The sequence below is a fragment of the Schistocerca serialis genome, chromosome 7, assembly GCF_023864345.2.
Source record: "Schistocerca serialis cubense isolate TAMUIC-IGC-003099 chromosome 7, iqSchSeri2.2, whole genome shotgun sequence".
Lineage (NCBI taxonomy): Eukaryota > Metazoa > Arthropoda > Insecta > Orthoptera > Acrididae > Schistocerca > Schistocerca serialis.
The window spans coordinates 483,126,222-483,138,721 of NC_064644.1; the positions used below are offsets into that span (position 1 = coordinate 483,126,222).

Here is a 12,500-nt window from a genome sequence, read left to right on the forward strand (position 1 = left end):
AAAGCACAAAAACATTTATTTTAAAAACCGATTATTTTGAACGGTTTTGAAAGCCATGTTAAACTGGCGTGCCGGCCGTAGTGGCCGAGCGGTTCTAGGCTCTACAGTTTGGAACTACGCGACTGCTACGCTCGCCTGTTCGAATCCTGCCCCGGGCATGGATGTGTGTGATGTCCTTAGGTTAGTTAGGTTTAAGTAGTTCTAAGTTCTAGGGGACTGATGACCTCAGAAGTTAAGTCCCATAGTGCTCAGAGCCATTTTTTAAACTGGCGTGGAGAAAAAGATGTATCCGAAAATCGGTTGTTCCAGCGATAACCGCCATCCCTAAGCTACTTCTCATTCACGTGGTTCCTCAGTTTGCCTCACAAGGAGTGAGTGCGCCTCGCTTGCCAACAGCGCTCGGCAGACCGGATGGTCACCCATCCTAGTCCTAGCCCAGCCCGACAGCGCGTAACTTCGGTGATCTGAAGGGAACCGTTGTTACCACTGCGACAAGGCCGTTTACATTTCGGAGAAGTGGCAGAAAATTTTTTAAATCTTGTATAACAAGTGAAGCAAAGCAAGTGAAACATTGTACCTCACTGCTACGTCACTTAGTAAAATATTTCCAGACTATGGTTGTTGCCATTCTGGTAGACAACAGGTGTCTGGGGACGACAGTCAGGAAGTACCGCATAAACCAGAAGGGGCAAGTCCTGTACACTGCAAGTACACACGTACTATCAAATAAGCCACGCCGCAAGGTAACAGGTTCGTTATTGCCTGGGCAGTGGTGTGCCAATTCTTATGGAATATGTTTGTTCCTCGCTTCTGTTGGGCTTTGTTATTAAAATAGCACCGTTCGCTTTTCCCATTTTTCGTAAAAACGCAGTATTTCGAAGCAATGAAACTTATTCGTTTTTTAAAGTTTATTTAAAATCGAAAAGAAATATCACTGATATTTCGGTTTTTTATCCAGTTTTTAGTGAAAACTCAAAAACACTTGTTATAACTGAGACCAAATGAGTACCGAAAAATATCCGTTACTCAGAAGTAAAATACAAATATAGGTTTCAACCGGTCGGTTTTTTCCATCCCTACTAGAGCTCTGTCAGACTTTGACTCTAATACTAGATTCCTAATGTCCTCCAGTCCGACACTCGTTTCATCTTTCGTCACATTAGCAGGCAGTTCCTCCCCCTAGTAGATGTCATTCAATCTATTCTGTCTAGATAACTACTTTGTTTCCTCCCTTTGAATGTGGAATTCCTCTGGCACTGTTAATGTTGTAGCATTTGCTGTTAGATTCTCCAAAAGTTATTTTTCTTCTTTGTATTGCTCTAGGGGGTTAGGGTACGCGACGCGATCACCGAATATTGGGCGCGAACTCCGGTCCCTCAGAGATTCTTCCGAAACCGGGAAGGGAGGGGGGGGGGGGGGGGGGAGTCGCTCTCAGTCGACGTTGTGTCTGCATCTGGCTGAGTGCTGGGTCCCATGATCTACTGGGAGTGAAGCCGCTGTGTCTATTGATCAGGCCGTCGACCACTCGTGTTTCAACAGCCTCCCTTAGAACAAAACCCAAAACGACCACCTCTGCCTTGGTACTTCTGGAAGTGCTTCCTATCTGGTACCTCTCCTGTATCTCCTGCCCTATTGCAAGTATAACTCCCCCTCTTCTTATTTTCAAACATAGTATTTGTTATTACTTGCTGTTTCGTTCCCCCACAACAGCGCTCCTATCTTGCATGATTAATAGGCTAGTCAGTTCATACGCATAGATTTTTCTGAATTTTTCTTTAAATTTCGTGTCCTACACCCGTTAAAAGATACTGCAGTACGAATAGGTTACAAACACAAAGCACGTGTTGCTGCTTGCCATATAATTCTCATTGCACCATGTAGCAGATCGTACAAGTAAATGACAACAATATATAGTACTAGTTTGTAATCCCTATGATTTTTAAACACGTACACATGGGATGGCCATATGCACATTTACAGATGGTGGTAGTGTCGCAAGGCATAAAACGGTGGTGAATGGCGGATCATTAGCGCAGCGACTGGCGCACTGAGCGGACGCACTGCGTAGCTCGTTCTGCTGCCTTGGGGTCTCCCTTCCCGCTCAAAGCACTCTCCTCGTCGAGTTGGAGATAGAAAACGTAATTGTCATGCGTATCCTGCAAAATTGTCGTGTTTGCACTTAACGGATGCGCATATTGTGGTTGTAGCGTTACCGTTTGCCGGTTTCCTGGCGAGCGCGGAGGCTGCGGCCGGGATCTGCGCGACCGAGGAGCCGTTCTTGCCGCTTCCCTTGCCGGGCGCGTTTCTTTCCTTGCCGCCGCGGGGCATCCTCCCCGCTCCCCAATAGGATATTAGGGATTTAGCAGGCCAGGGCCCGTTGCGCTGCACGGTTACCCGCGTCTGCAGAGGCATAGTAACTGGCTCCGGTGCGGATACCTGCCACTTAGTTGTGGAGGTGAGAACTAAACACCTTCCAGTGTCCCATGGCGGCACCAAAAACTGACTGACTGCTAGACTGACTGCTAATATGGCTTCAACAAGTCGTTCGAGGGAATCCTCACAATTAGACCGCTGCGGCTCTCGCCAGAGAACCCGCAGAGTAGGTAGAATGAAGGCTTTCACGACCGGATGACATAGCTGTTGATATACTTTTCAGGATGTGAGGTCGTGGTCCAAGAACTTTTCTGTTCCTTACGTTTCGCCCAGGCTGCGCTGGACTTCCTCAGAGGCGCTGCTCCGCTGAGTCGGCCTGGACGAAACGTAAGGAACAGAAAAGTTCTTGGACCACGACCTCACATCCCGAAAAGTATATCAACAGTCAGAGTAGGGCCGCACAAACAGCTAACACACACAAGGCTAGTGTGCAAACGGTGCATGAGGAGGAGAGCTCTGACAGTTCTGGTAGTTCCGACAGTTCGGGTACAGGTAGACTCTACATAGACTTAGATAGGACAGAGTCGGAAAATGATAGGAGAGAGTCGGAAAAAGATGGGGAAGGCGAACAGCAGGAGCAAGTTATCGTAAATGTACCGGCCGCGAACTCATTCTCAGCCCTAGAGAACGAAGACGTGGACGGAGAAGGCGAAATGCAGACGATTAGGCGCAAAACAAAAGAGCGAGTACCGCCAATCATCGCCTATATTACAAAGGGAAGCCCGTTACTCCTCAAGGAGCTGCAAGCGGGCCTAAAGGGGAAATTGACGGCAGTATATCGCCCTAGGACAACGAAAATTCAGGTGGAAAATGTAGAGGATTATAGGAGGGTTAAGTCGGAACTTGAAAGAAAGGAAACCGAGTTCCACACATATTCTATCGACCCCAAACAGGCTCTGAGAGTAGTAATAAAGTACCTACCCATCGATGCTGAGGAAGAGGACGTAAAAAATGAATTAATAGAGGAAGTATTCATAGTACACTCGGTTCACCAATTCTCAAACTCCCCCGACTGCAGAAGAAAGTCACGGCCGCAAGAAAGAGCCGAATTTCTTGGCGGTGTTAGAAAACAATGAGGATGCTCAGCGGGTGTTCAAACTGAGATACCTGCTGAGATTCCGAATAACTGTAGAACGGTATAATAAACCGGAAGGTTCTGGGCAGTGCCATAGGTGTCAAAAATTTAATCACTCGAGCAGCCGAGATGCGTAAAGTGTGCAGGCCACCACCTTACCAAGTTATGCATGCAACAGAGAGTGGCAAACCCGGTGCGTGCCAACTACGAAGGCCCCCACCCAGCAAACTATCACGGCTACGAAGTATACCAAAGATTGGTGCAAAACCAGAGGCAGCAGAAAACTGCCCTAGCAACAACAGCCGCATCAAATGCTCAGGCTCGTCATCAGCCAAACTTCGAAGTGCGAACGAGAGATTTCCCGAGTATGCGACCACACAGGGCAGTTATGCCCGCTCCCACCGTCCAATCTACGTCCGCGGCACGCCCTGCGACAGTGCAGGAGACGACCCTCCCCGCAGTCCCATTTACACCTCCCCCACCCACAATACAGGCTTCACCTCCACCGCCAGTTCTGGGACAGGCAACTGAAACAACAGTAAACGATACTGCAGTCCCAGCGCAGGAGCAGCCACAGGTGGGGCCTAGCGCGGACAGCGATCTCGGCAGTTTTCTGAGGGAACTCAGAGAACTGGGGAAGCTGTTTGCGGGGATAAACCTGGGAGCAGTAATACAAAAAGTGAAAGAAACCCTAGCGGCAGTCCGCCCCGCGAAAGATAGATACGCAAAAATGCTAGTAATTGCTGAAGCAGCTATGACGCTCTTCTGTAATGAACCATAACAGTACTAGAGAGTTCAAAACGTTAACATGGAATGCAGACGGCATATCCTCAAAGATCCCACAGTTACAATCATTCCTAGACCATCACGCCATAGATATAGCCTACATTCAAGAGACGCATCTACAGCCGGCCGATCGATTGAAGGTGCGAAATTATTCCGTGCACAGGGTCGACATGCAAGACGACGCAGGCGGAGGAGTCGCCGTCCTTGTGAAGCGGAGGATTTGTCACCAGACGATAGAAATGCCAAATCTGCCCACGGTCGAGGGGGCCGGCATAGAATTAAAAGTCGGTAACCACATAGTTAAAAAAGTATCGGCATATAAACCCCGCATATCAACTTCGGCGGGCAGGACCTTCAACACCTGATCGAAATCGGAGAAAGAGTCATAACAGCAGGGGACTTGAACTCCAAAAGTGTGGACTGGGGGTGCAACACGACAAATGCTGGAGGTTGGAGATTGAGAAGGTTTATCGAGAGCAATCCCCAAGTAGGAATAATTGCTCCCGACGAGCCAACTCACACCCCCTACAACCCCGACCATGCACCGGACATCCTAGATGTATCCTTGTGCAGGGGCCTGCATTGGAGGGATGCGGCAACAGCCCATTACGAGTTGAACTCAAACCGCAACCTGGTTGTCCTGGAATGTGCAAATGTCTAAGACACAATCCGGAGGATGGCAAACACAGCTGGGAACAATATACCGCCCTGGTAGGACAACACCTGAAGGACATTCCGCAAATGCGGAACGAGAAGGAGGTGGACTCAGCAGTAGAGTATTGCACAAACGTCCGCCAGACCTGTGCTCAAGAGACAAGCACCAGGGTAGCCACCGAGCCTGGCGCCAGGGACCTGCCCCCTGATATCTGGGAGCTGATAGTAGCAAAGCGGCGCGTGAGGAGGGATTGGCAACGCTATGGCGACCCTGCCATCGTCGCTTGCTTAGGCGGCTTGAAGCCCAGGTAAAGGAAAGACTGATAGAGCACAGAGGCCTCTGCTGGGGGGAGAAACTTAGGAATGCAGAACAAGACATGAACCGAGTATGGAAAATCACAAAAGCGCAGAAGGCTTCTCCCAGGGTAGACAGGTCACTCCGAGGTCCAAATGGGCTAGTATACAACGACGAGGATAAGGCAGAATTACTGGCGACATCGTTAGAGTCACAATTCCGTACTCACGTCATCGAAGATGACGAGAGTGGCAGGCAGGAAGAAATAATAAATGGACGAGTGGCTCAATTGAGGCAAGAAAGGCCAAATACAGAATTTACTCCTGTTTCTGATAGACTTGTGTGTGCCTACATCAGGCGCTTAGGGAATAACAAATCCCCCGTCCTGACAAGGTCCTGGTCCCACACCTGCAACACCTGCCTCCCAACGCAGTCACCTACTTCACCATACGATACAACCAGTGCCTTTCCCTAATTCCCAAAAGCCTGGATAACTGCTCTGGTCGGAACCCTACCTAAACCCAATAAGAACCTTATCCTTCCACAAAACAATAGACCCATCTCACTCCTGTGCTTTCTAGGGAAAGCACATAGCACCATCCATCAATCCCTGCGCCTGGTGGAGCACATACGCAGGGCGAGAGACCGGAAACACAACACAGGAGCAGTCTTTCTCGATATCGAGAAAGCATTCGACAAAGTCCGGCATGATGGCTTAATATACAAGTTATCCCAGTTAGGCATTCCAGGACGTATCATCAGCATGATTGACTCGTTTCTGGCGGGGAGGTAGTACAGCGTCAATTGCGGCAAACATGTAAGCGCGATCAGGGATGCTGTGGCAGGAGTTCTGCAGGGCTCAGTTCTTGGCCCCATATTATACTCGCTATGCACAAACGACGTGCCAAAGTCGGCAGGAGGTCAGATAGCGCTTTATGCCGATGACACGGCGGTTTACAGGAGTAGCAGCAACCCCAATTTCATAACAAAAAAGCTGCAGGAGCACTTGGACGAAATCGTAAAACGGTGCAATATTTGGAAAATAAAGATAAATCCTGAAAAGTCTGTAGCAGTCATATTTACGAGGAAACTTACCTCCCCCTCCCCAAACAGATGTATTTTTGTAGCTGAAAACGAAATAGAAAATAGAATGGAGTGGCTCAGCTACATACCTAGGCCTTGAACTAGACAAACGCTTAACCTTCGCAAAGCAGATAAACAGATCCATAAGTGGAGGCTACATTGCTTTCATCCAACTGTACCCACTCTTAAAAGGTGGGGGACTCAGCATAGAAACGAAACTTAGATTATACAGGGCAGTTATCCTGCCAAGTATGTTATATGGATCGGAAGTTTGGTCCATGGCAGCAGACATCTGCAAAAAATTAAGAGACTTCAAAACAGAATCCTCCGCGTCATCGCCGACGCAGACCCCTACACACCAAATACACACATTAAGGACCTCTTAGAGGAACCATCCATCTATACCTATATTAAAAGAAAATCGGAAAAACTCTATGAAAAGGCACCTACCTCGACCCATCAACTAATAAATCCCATTATCCTGATGCTACAGACAAGCGTCCAATATCAACATTAACCAGAGAACTCAGAGCATAACAGTTACAGACAAAACAGGCAGACACGCAAACGTGATTTAGATAAACTACAAAAGCTATTCCTCTAAATATCATAAAGCCATATTAGAAGTCAGACGGGCAAAGCCCTGTGGTGCTTCGGTGGAACATTAACATAGATAAGAAACTCTACCTTCATTTGTGCTCAGGTGATTCATGTGAAAAGTTTCCCGACGTTATTATGGCCGCAAGATGGGAATTAACAGGCTTTGAGCGTGGAATGATAGCTGGAGCTAGACGCAGTGGACTTTCCATTTGGAACATTGTCAGGGAATTCAATATTCCGAGAGCCACAGTGTGCGAAGAACACCAAACTTCAGGCATTACCTCTCACCACGGACAACGGGGTGGCCGACGGCCTACACTGAACGAGCGAGAGCATCAGCGTCCTTGTAGAGTTGTCAGTGCTAGTAGATAAGCAACACTGCCAGGAATAACCGCAGAAATCAATGTAGCAGGTACGATGTACTTTTCCGGTGAAATTTGTTGCTAACAGGCCGTGGATGCAGACGATCGACGCGAGTGTATTTGCTAACAGCACGACATCGCCTGCAACAGCTCTCCTGGACTCGTGACCATATCGCTTGCACCCGAGATGACTGGAAACCCGTGGCCTGATCAGATGAGTCCTGATTTCAGTTGGTAAGGAGCTGACAGTAGTTTTCGAGTGTGGCGCAGACTCCACGAAGCCATGGACCTAGATTGTCACTGTGAAAGCTGATGATGGCTCCGTAATGGTGTGGCCTGTGTTTGGACTGGGTCCTCTGGATGTTCGGCTATTTGGAGACCATATTCAGCCAGTCACGGACGTCACGTTCCAAAACAATGATGGAACTTTTATGGATGACAGTGTGCCATGTCCACGTACTACAGCTGTTCACCATTGGTTTGCAGAACCTTCTGGACAATTCAAGCGAATGGTTTGGCAACCCAGATCACCCGACATGAATCCCATCGAATATTTATGGGACATTATCGAGAAGTCAGTTCGTGATGAAAATTCTGCACCGCAACACTTTAGCAATTATGGACGGCTATAAAGACAGCATGACTCAGTTTTCTGCAGGGGGTTTCCAGTGACATGTTGAGTCCATGCCGTATCGAGCTGCTGAAGTACGACGGGCAAAAAGAGGTCCGACACCATATTAGACTTCTGTCACCTCAGTGCAAATGAGTGCTGGGGGTCTTGTCTACTTTTTTGGCATTACGATGAAACATTTACATCTACATGGATTCTCTCCAAATCTCATTCAAGTACCTGGCAGAGGGTTCATAGAACCACATTCACAATTCTCTATTATTCCAATCTCGTATAGCGCGCGGAAAGAATGAACACCTATATCTTTCCGTACGAGCTCTGATTTCCCTTATTTTGTCGTGGTGATCGTTTCTCCCTATTTAGGTCGGTGTCAACAAAATATTTTCGTATTAGGAAGAGAAAATTGCTGATTGGAATTTCGTGAGAAGATTCCGTCGCAACGGAAAACGCTTTTCTTTTAATGATTTCCAACCAAATGCTGTATCATTTCTGTGACACTCTTTCCCATATTTCGCGATAATACAAAACGTGCTGCCTTTCTTTGAACTTTTTCTATGTACTCCGTCAGTCTTACCTGGTAAGGATCCCACACCGCGCAGCAGTATTCTAAAAGAGGAGGTACTAGCGTAGTGTAGTCTCCTTAGTAGATCTGTTACATTTTCTAAGTGTCCTGCCAATAAAACGCAGTCTTTGGTTAGCCTTCCCCACAACATTTCCTATGTGTTCCTCCCAATTTAAGTTGTTCGTAATTGTAATACCTAGGTATTTAGTTGAATTTACGGCTTTTAGATTAGACTGATTTATCATGTAACCGAAGTTTAACGAGTTCCTTCTAGCACTCATGTGGATGACCTCACACTTTTCGCACCATTCGGATATTTCTTCTAAATCCTTTTGCAGTTTGTTTTGGTCTTCTGATGACTTTATTAGCCGATAAACGACAGCGTCATCTGCAATCAGCGTAAGACGGCTGCTCAGATTGTCTCCCAAATCGTTTATATAGATAAGGAACAGCAAAGGACCTATAACACTACCTTGGGGGACGCCAGAAATCACTTCGGTTTTACTCGATGACTTTCCGTCAATTACTACGAACTGTGACCTCTCTGACAGGAAATCACAAATCCAGTCACATAACTGAGACGATATTCCATAAGCACGCAGCTTCACTACGAGCCGCTTGTGTGGTACAGTGTCAAAAGCCTTCCGGAAATCCAGAAATACGGAATCGATCTGAAATCCCTTGTCAATAGCATTCAGCACTTCATGTGAATAAAGAGTTAGTTGTGTTTCACAGGTACGATGTTTCCTAAACCCATGTTCACTGTGTGTCAAAAGACCGTTTTCTTCGAGGTAATTTATAATGTTCGAACACAATATATGTTCCATAATCCTGCTGCATATCGACGTTAACGATATGGGCCTGTAATTTAGTGGATTACTCCTAAACATGATTTTCATTCTTCTCTGCTAATTTTATCTGATGCCTTACAGCAATTGTGCAAAATTTGGGTAAAAGCTGTAAATATGAGTTGCGGCAATGTTGTAATGAGGAGAAACAGAGACGAAGAAAGTGACGATTTTAATTATGTTTAGTCCCGACGCTTTATCGCAAACTTAACGATTCAGTGGTTTGTGGTATAGTCCGCATATGAAGCTCGGTTTATTAAGGAGTTTGTTTCTAGACATGCTGGATGTATTTTCCATTTGATTGTAATTGATGTCACCATGTTGGGATAATTTTTTTATTGCTTTGACTTTTTAAGTATAACAGTAACATTTGAATATGCTCCTCACGAACCTAAATGTATAATTAACTGATGTATGTTTGCTGATTGTTTTCAAGAGAGTCAAATCGAAATATGCAAACCTCTGTAGGTTCGTGTCATTCTTATTTCTCCGTAGCGTGTTCTGGTAGCATTTATTATTTATCGTTAAATGTCCTCTGTTATACATTACCATTTAAGGATTGCTTTAGGCGCCCTGAACTCACACAGTATATTTCTACATCTACGTCTATACTCTGCAAACCACCATTAAGTGCATGGCAGAAGGTACGTTCCATTGAATCAGTTATGAAAGTTTCTTCCCGTTCCTTTCACATACAGAGTGCAGGAAGAACGCCTATTTGAATCCTTCCCTGCTTGCAGCAGTTACTCTGATCTTATCCTCACGACCCCTATGGGAGCGATACGTAGAGAATTGTACACTACTGGCCATTAAAATTGCTACACCAAGAAAAATGCAGATGATAAACGGGTATTCATTGGACAAATATATTATACTAGAACTGACATGTGATTACATTTTCACGCAATTTGGGTGCGTAGATCCTGAGAAATCAGGACCCAGAACAACACCCTCTGGCCGTAATAGCGGCCTTGATACGCCTGGGCAGTGAGTCAAAGAGAGATTGTATGGCGTGTACAGGTACAGCTGCCTATGCAGCTTCAACACGATACCACAGTTCATCAAGAGTAGTGACTGGCGTATTGTGACGAGCCAGTTGCTCGGCCACCATTGACCAGATGTTTTCAAGTGGTGAGAGATCTGGAGAATGTGTCGGACAGGGCAGCAGTCGAACATTTTCTGTATCCAGAAAGGCCCGTACAGGACCTGCAACATGCGGTCGTGCATTATTCTGCTGAAATGTAGGGTTTTGCTGGGATGGAATGAAGGGTTGAACCACGGGTCGTAACACATCTGAAATGTAGTGTCCACTGTTCAAAGTACCGTCAGTGTGAACAAGAAGTGACCAAGACGTGTAACCAATGGTACCCCATACCATCACGCCGGGTGATACGCCAGTATGGCGATGGCGAATACACGCTGCCAATGTGCGTTCACCGCGATGTCGCCAAACACGGATGCGACCATCATGATGCTGTAAAGCGAACCCGAATTCATTCGAAACAATGACGTTTTGCCATTCGTGCACCCAGGTTCGTCGTTGAGTACACCATCGCAGGCGCTCCTGTCTGTGATGCAGCATCAAGGGTAACCGCAGCCATGGTCTGCATATCACAGCATCTTCTCCCTGTCGGTTAAATTTCGCGTCTGTAGCACATCATCTTCGTGGTGTAGCAATTTTAATATACATATTTTAATACAGATATTCCCAGAATCATCGTTTAAAGCTGGTTCTTGAAACTTTGTTAACTGACTTTCTCGGGATAGTTTACATCAGTAGATTTCAGATTGGTGGCTCCCACTCATGCTAAGTAAAGTCTCAAGACCACAAAGGCAGTGTTTAATTTCACCGCCGTTCACCAACAGCCGTCCGTCGCGTCTTATTGTGCAGATGTTTCGCTATACCAAGTATCGGGACATTTTGCTATCAGTGACTGAGACGCGTATACTCACAGGTTGTAGTGGACGTCCGCCATGTTGGGCCGGTAGGAGAGCGCCTTGCGGTAGCACCTCTCTGCCTCTTCCAGCTCGCCCTTCATACTCAGGATGTTGCCCAGGTTGCCGTATGCTGCAACAAGACAGTCACTATACAAATTTATCAAGCATGGTACTCAGGGCTGGTTTCAGAACCACGATACAATATGAAACTTCCTGGCAGATTAAAACTGTGTGCCGGACCGAGACTCGAACTCGGGAACTTTGCCTTTCGCGGGCAAGTGCTCTATCAACTGAGCTACCCAAGCACGACTCACGCCCCGTCCTCACAGCTTTGCTTCTGCCAGTACCTCGTCTCCTACCTTCCAAACTTTACAGAAGCTCTCCTGCGAACCTTGCAGAACTAGCACTCCTGAAAGAAAGGATATAGCCGAGGCATGGCTTAGCCACAGCCTGGGGAATGTACCGAGTTCGAATCTCGGTCCGGCACACAGTTTTAATCTGCCAGGAAGTTTTATATCAGCGCACACTCCGCTGCTGAGTGAAAATCCCATTCTGGGATATTTCGGGAAAACTGCTGTCATCAAGCAACCCGAGAAGGAACGAGCACTTAAATATAAAATGGCAAATTAAAACATCTTCAGCTGTATAAATTTCCAGTCTTATTTTATTTCTGTTACCAGCTTCAGCGCTACACTACGCCATGACCGACGAGTAGGACGAATCCCGCCTCTTGTACAATAGAAATAGGGTCCAGCACATAGTCTCAGGTATCTGTAGACTTGTTTTTAACAAAGCGATCCCTTCGATCAACACTTTGTAATGGTACTTTAATTACGTAACCATTACGGCACCTCAACTCAACCTCTCGATACCAGCAATATTCTACTGTGTTTCTGTAAAGTAGTTGACATATTTCTGAGACACCATTCAGATTTGATTTCATTCATGTAGAGGTACTTTGATACATCGATATGTTTGTATTGCAATGACAGTATTATTATGTGTATTCTTTCTTTTGTCACTATGATCTTTGACGTACTTGTAACTCTGATTTTTGGGCGCGTAAGCGACTATTAGTTAGTTAGGGAGTCGGACCTTGGGAAAGTCAAGTCTTGGATGTCATGTTGGATAGACGCATATTGTAGTCATCTTATAAAATGTGAACTTTAACAGTGAGGAAGATGTTTTCAAGTATGTTTTGTATTGTGAAGTGATGTTTTGTGTGTTACGTGA

General features: G+C 46.3%; 1 protein-coding gene across 1 annotated transcript in view; it reads right to left on the minus strand.

Annotated features, from left to right (window-relative positions):
• The window catches only part of LOC126413159 (protein O-mannosyl-transferase TMTC2-like), an 899,537-nt gene that overhangs the window by 471,534 nt on the left and 415,503 nt on the right, over positions 1-12,500 (minus strand). Inside the window, exon 9 of the mRNA XM_050083054.1 lies at positions 11,283-11,397. Coding sequence (XP_049939011.1) covers positions 11,283-11,397 — 115 coding nt within the window. The remainder of the gene's footprint in view (positions 1-11,282; positions 11,398-12,500) is intronic.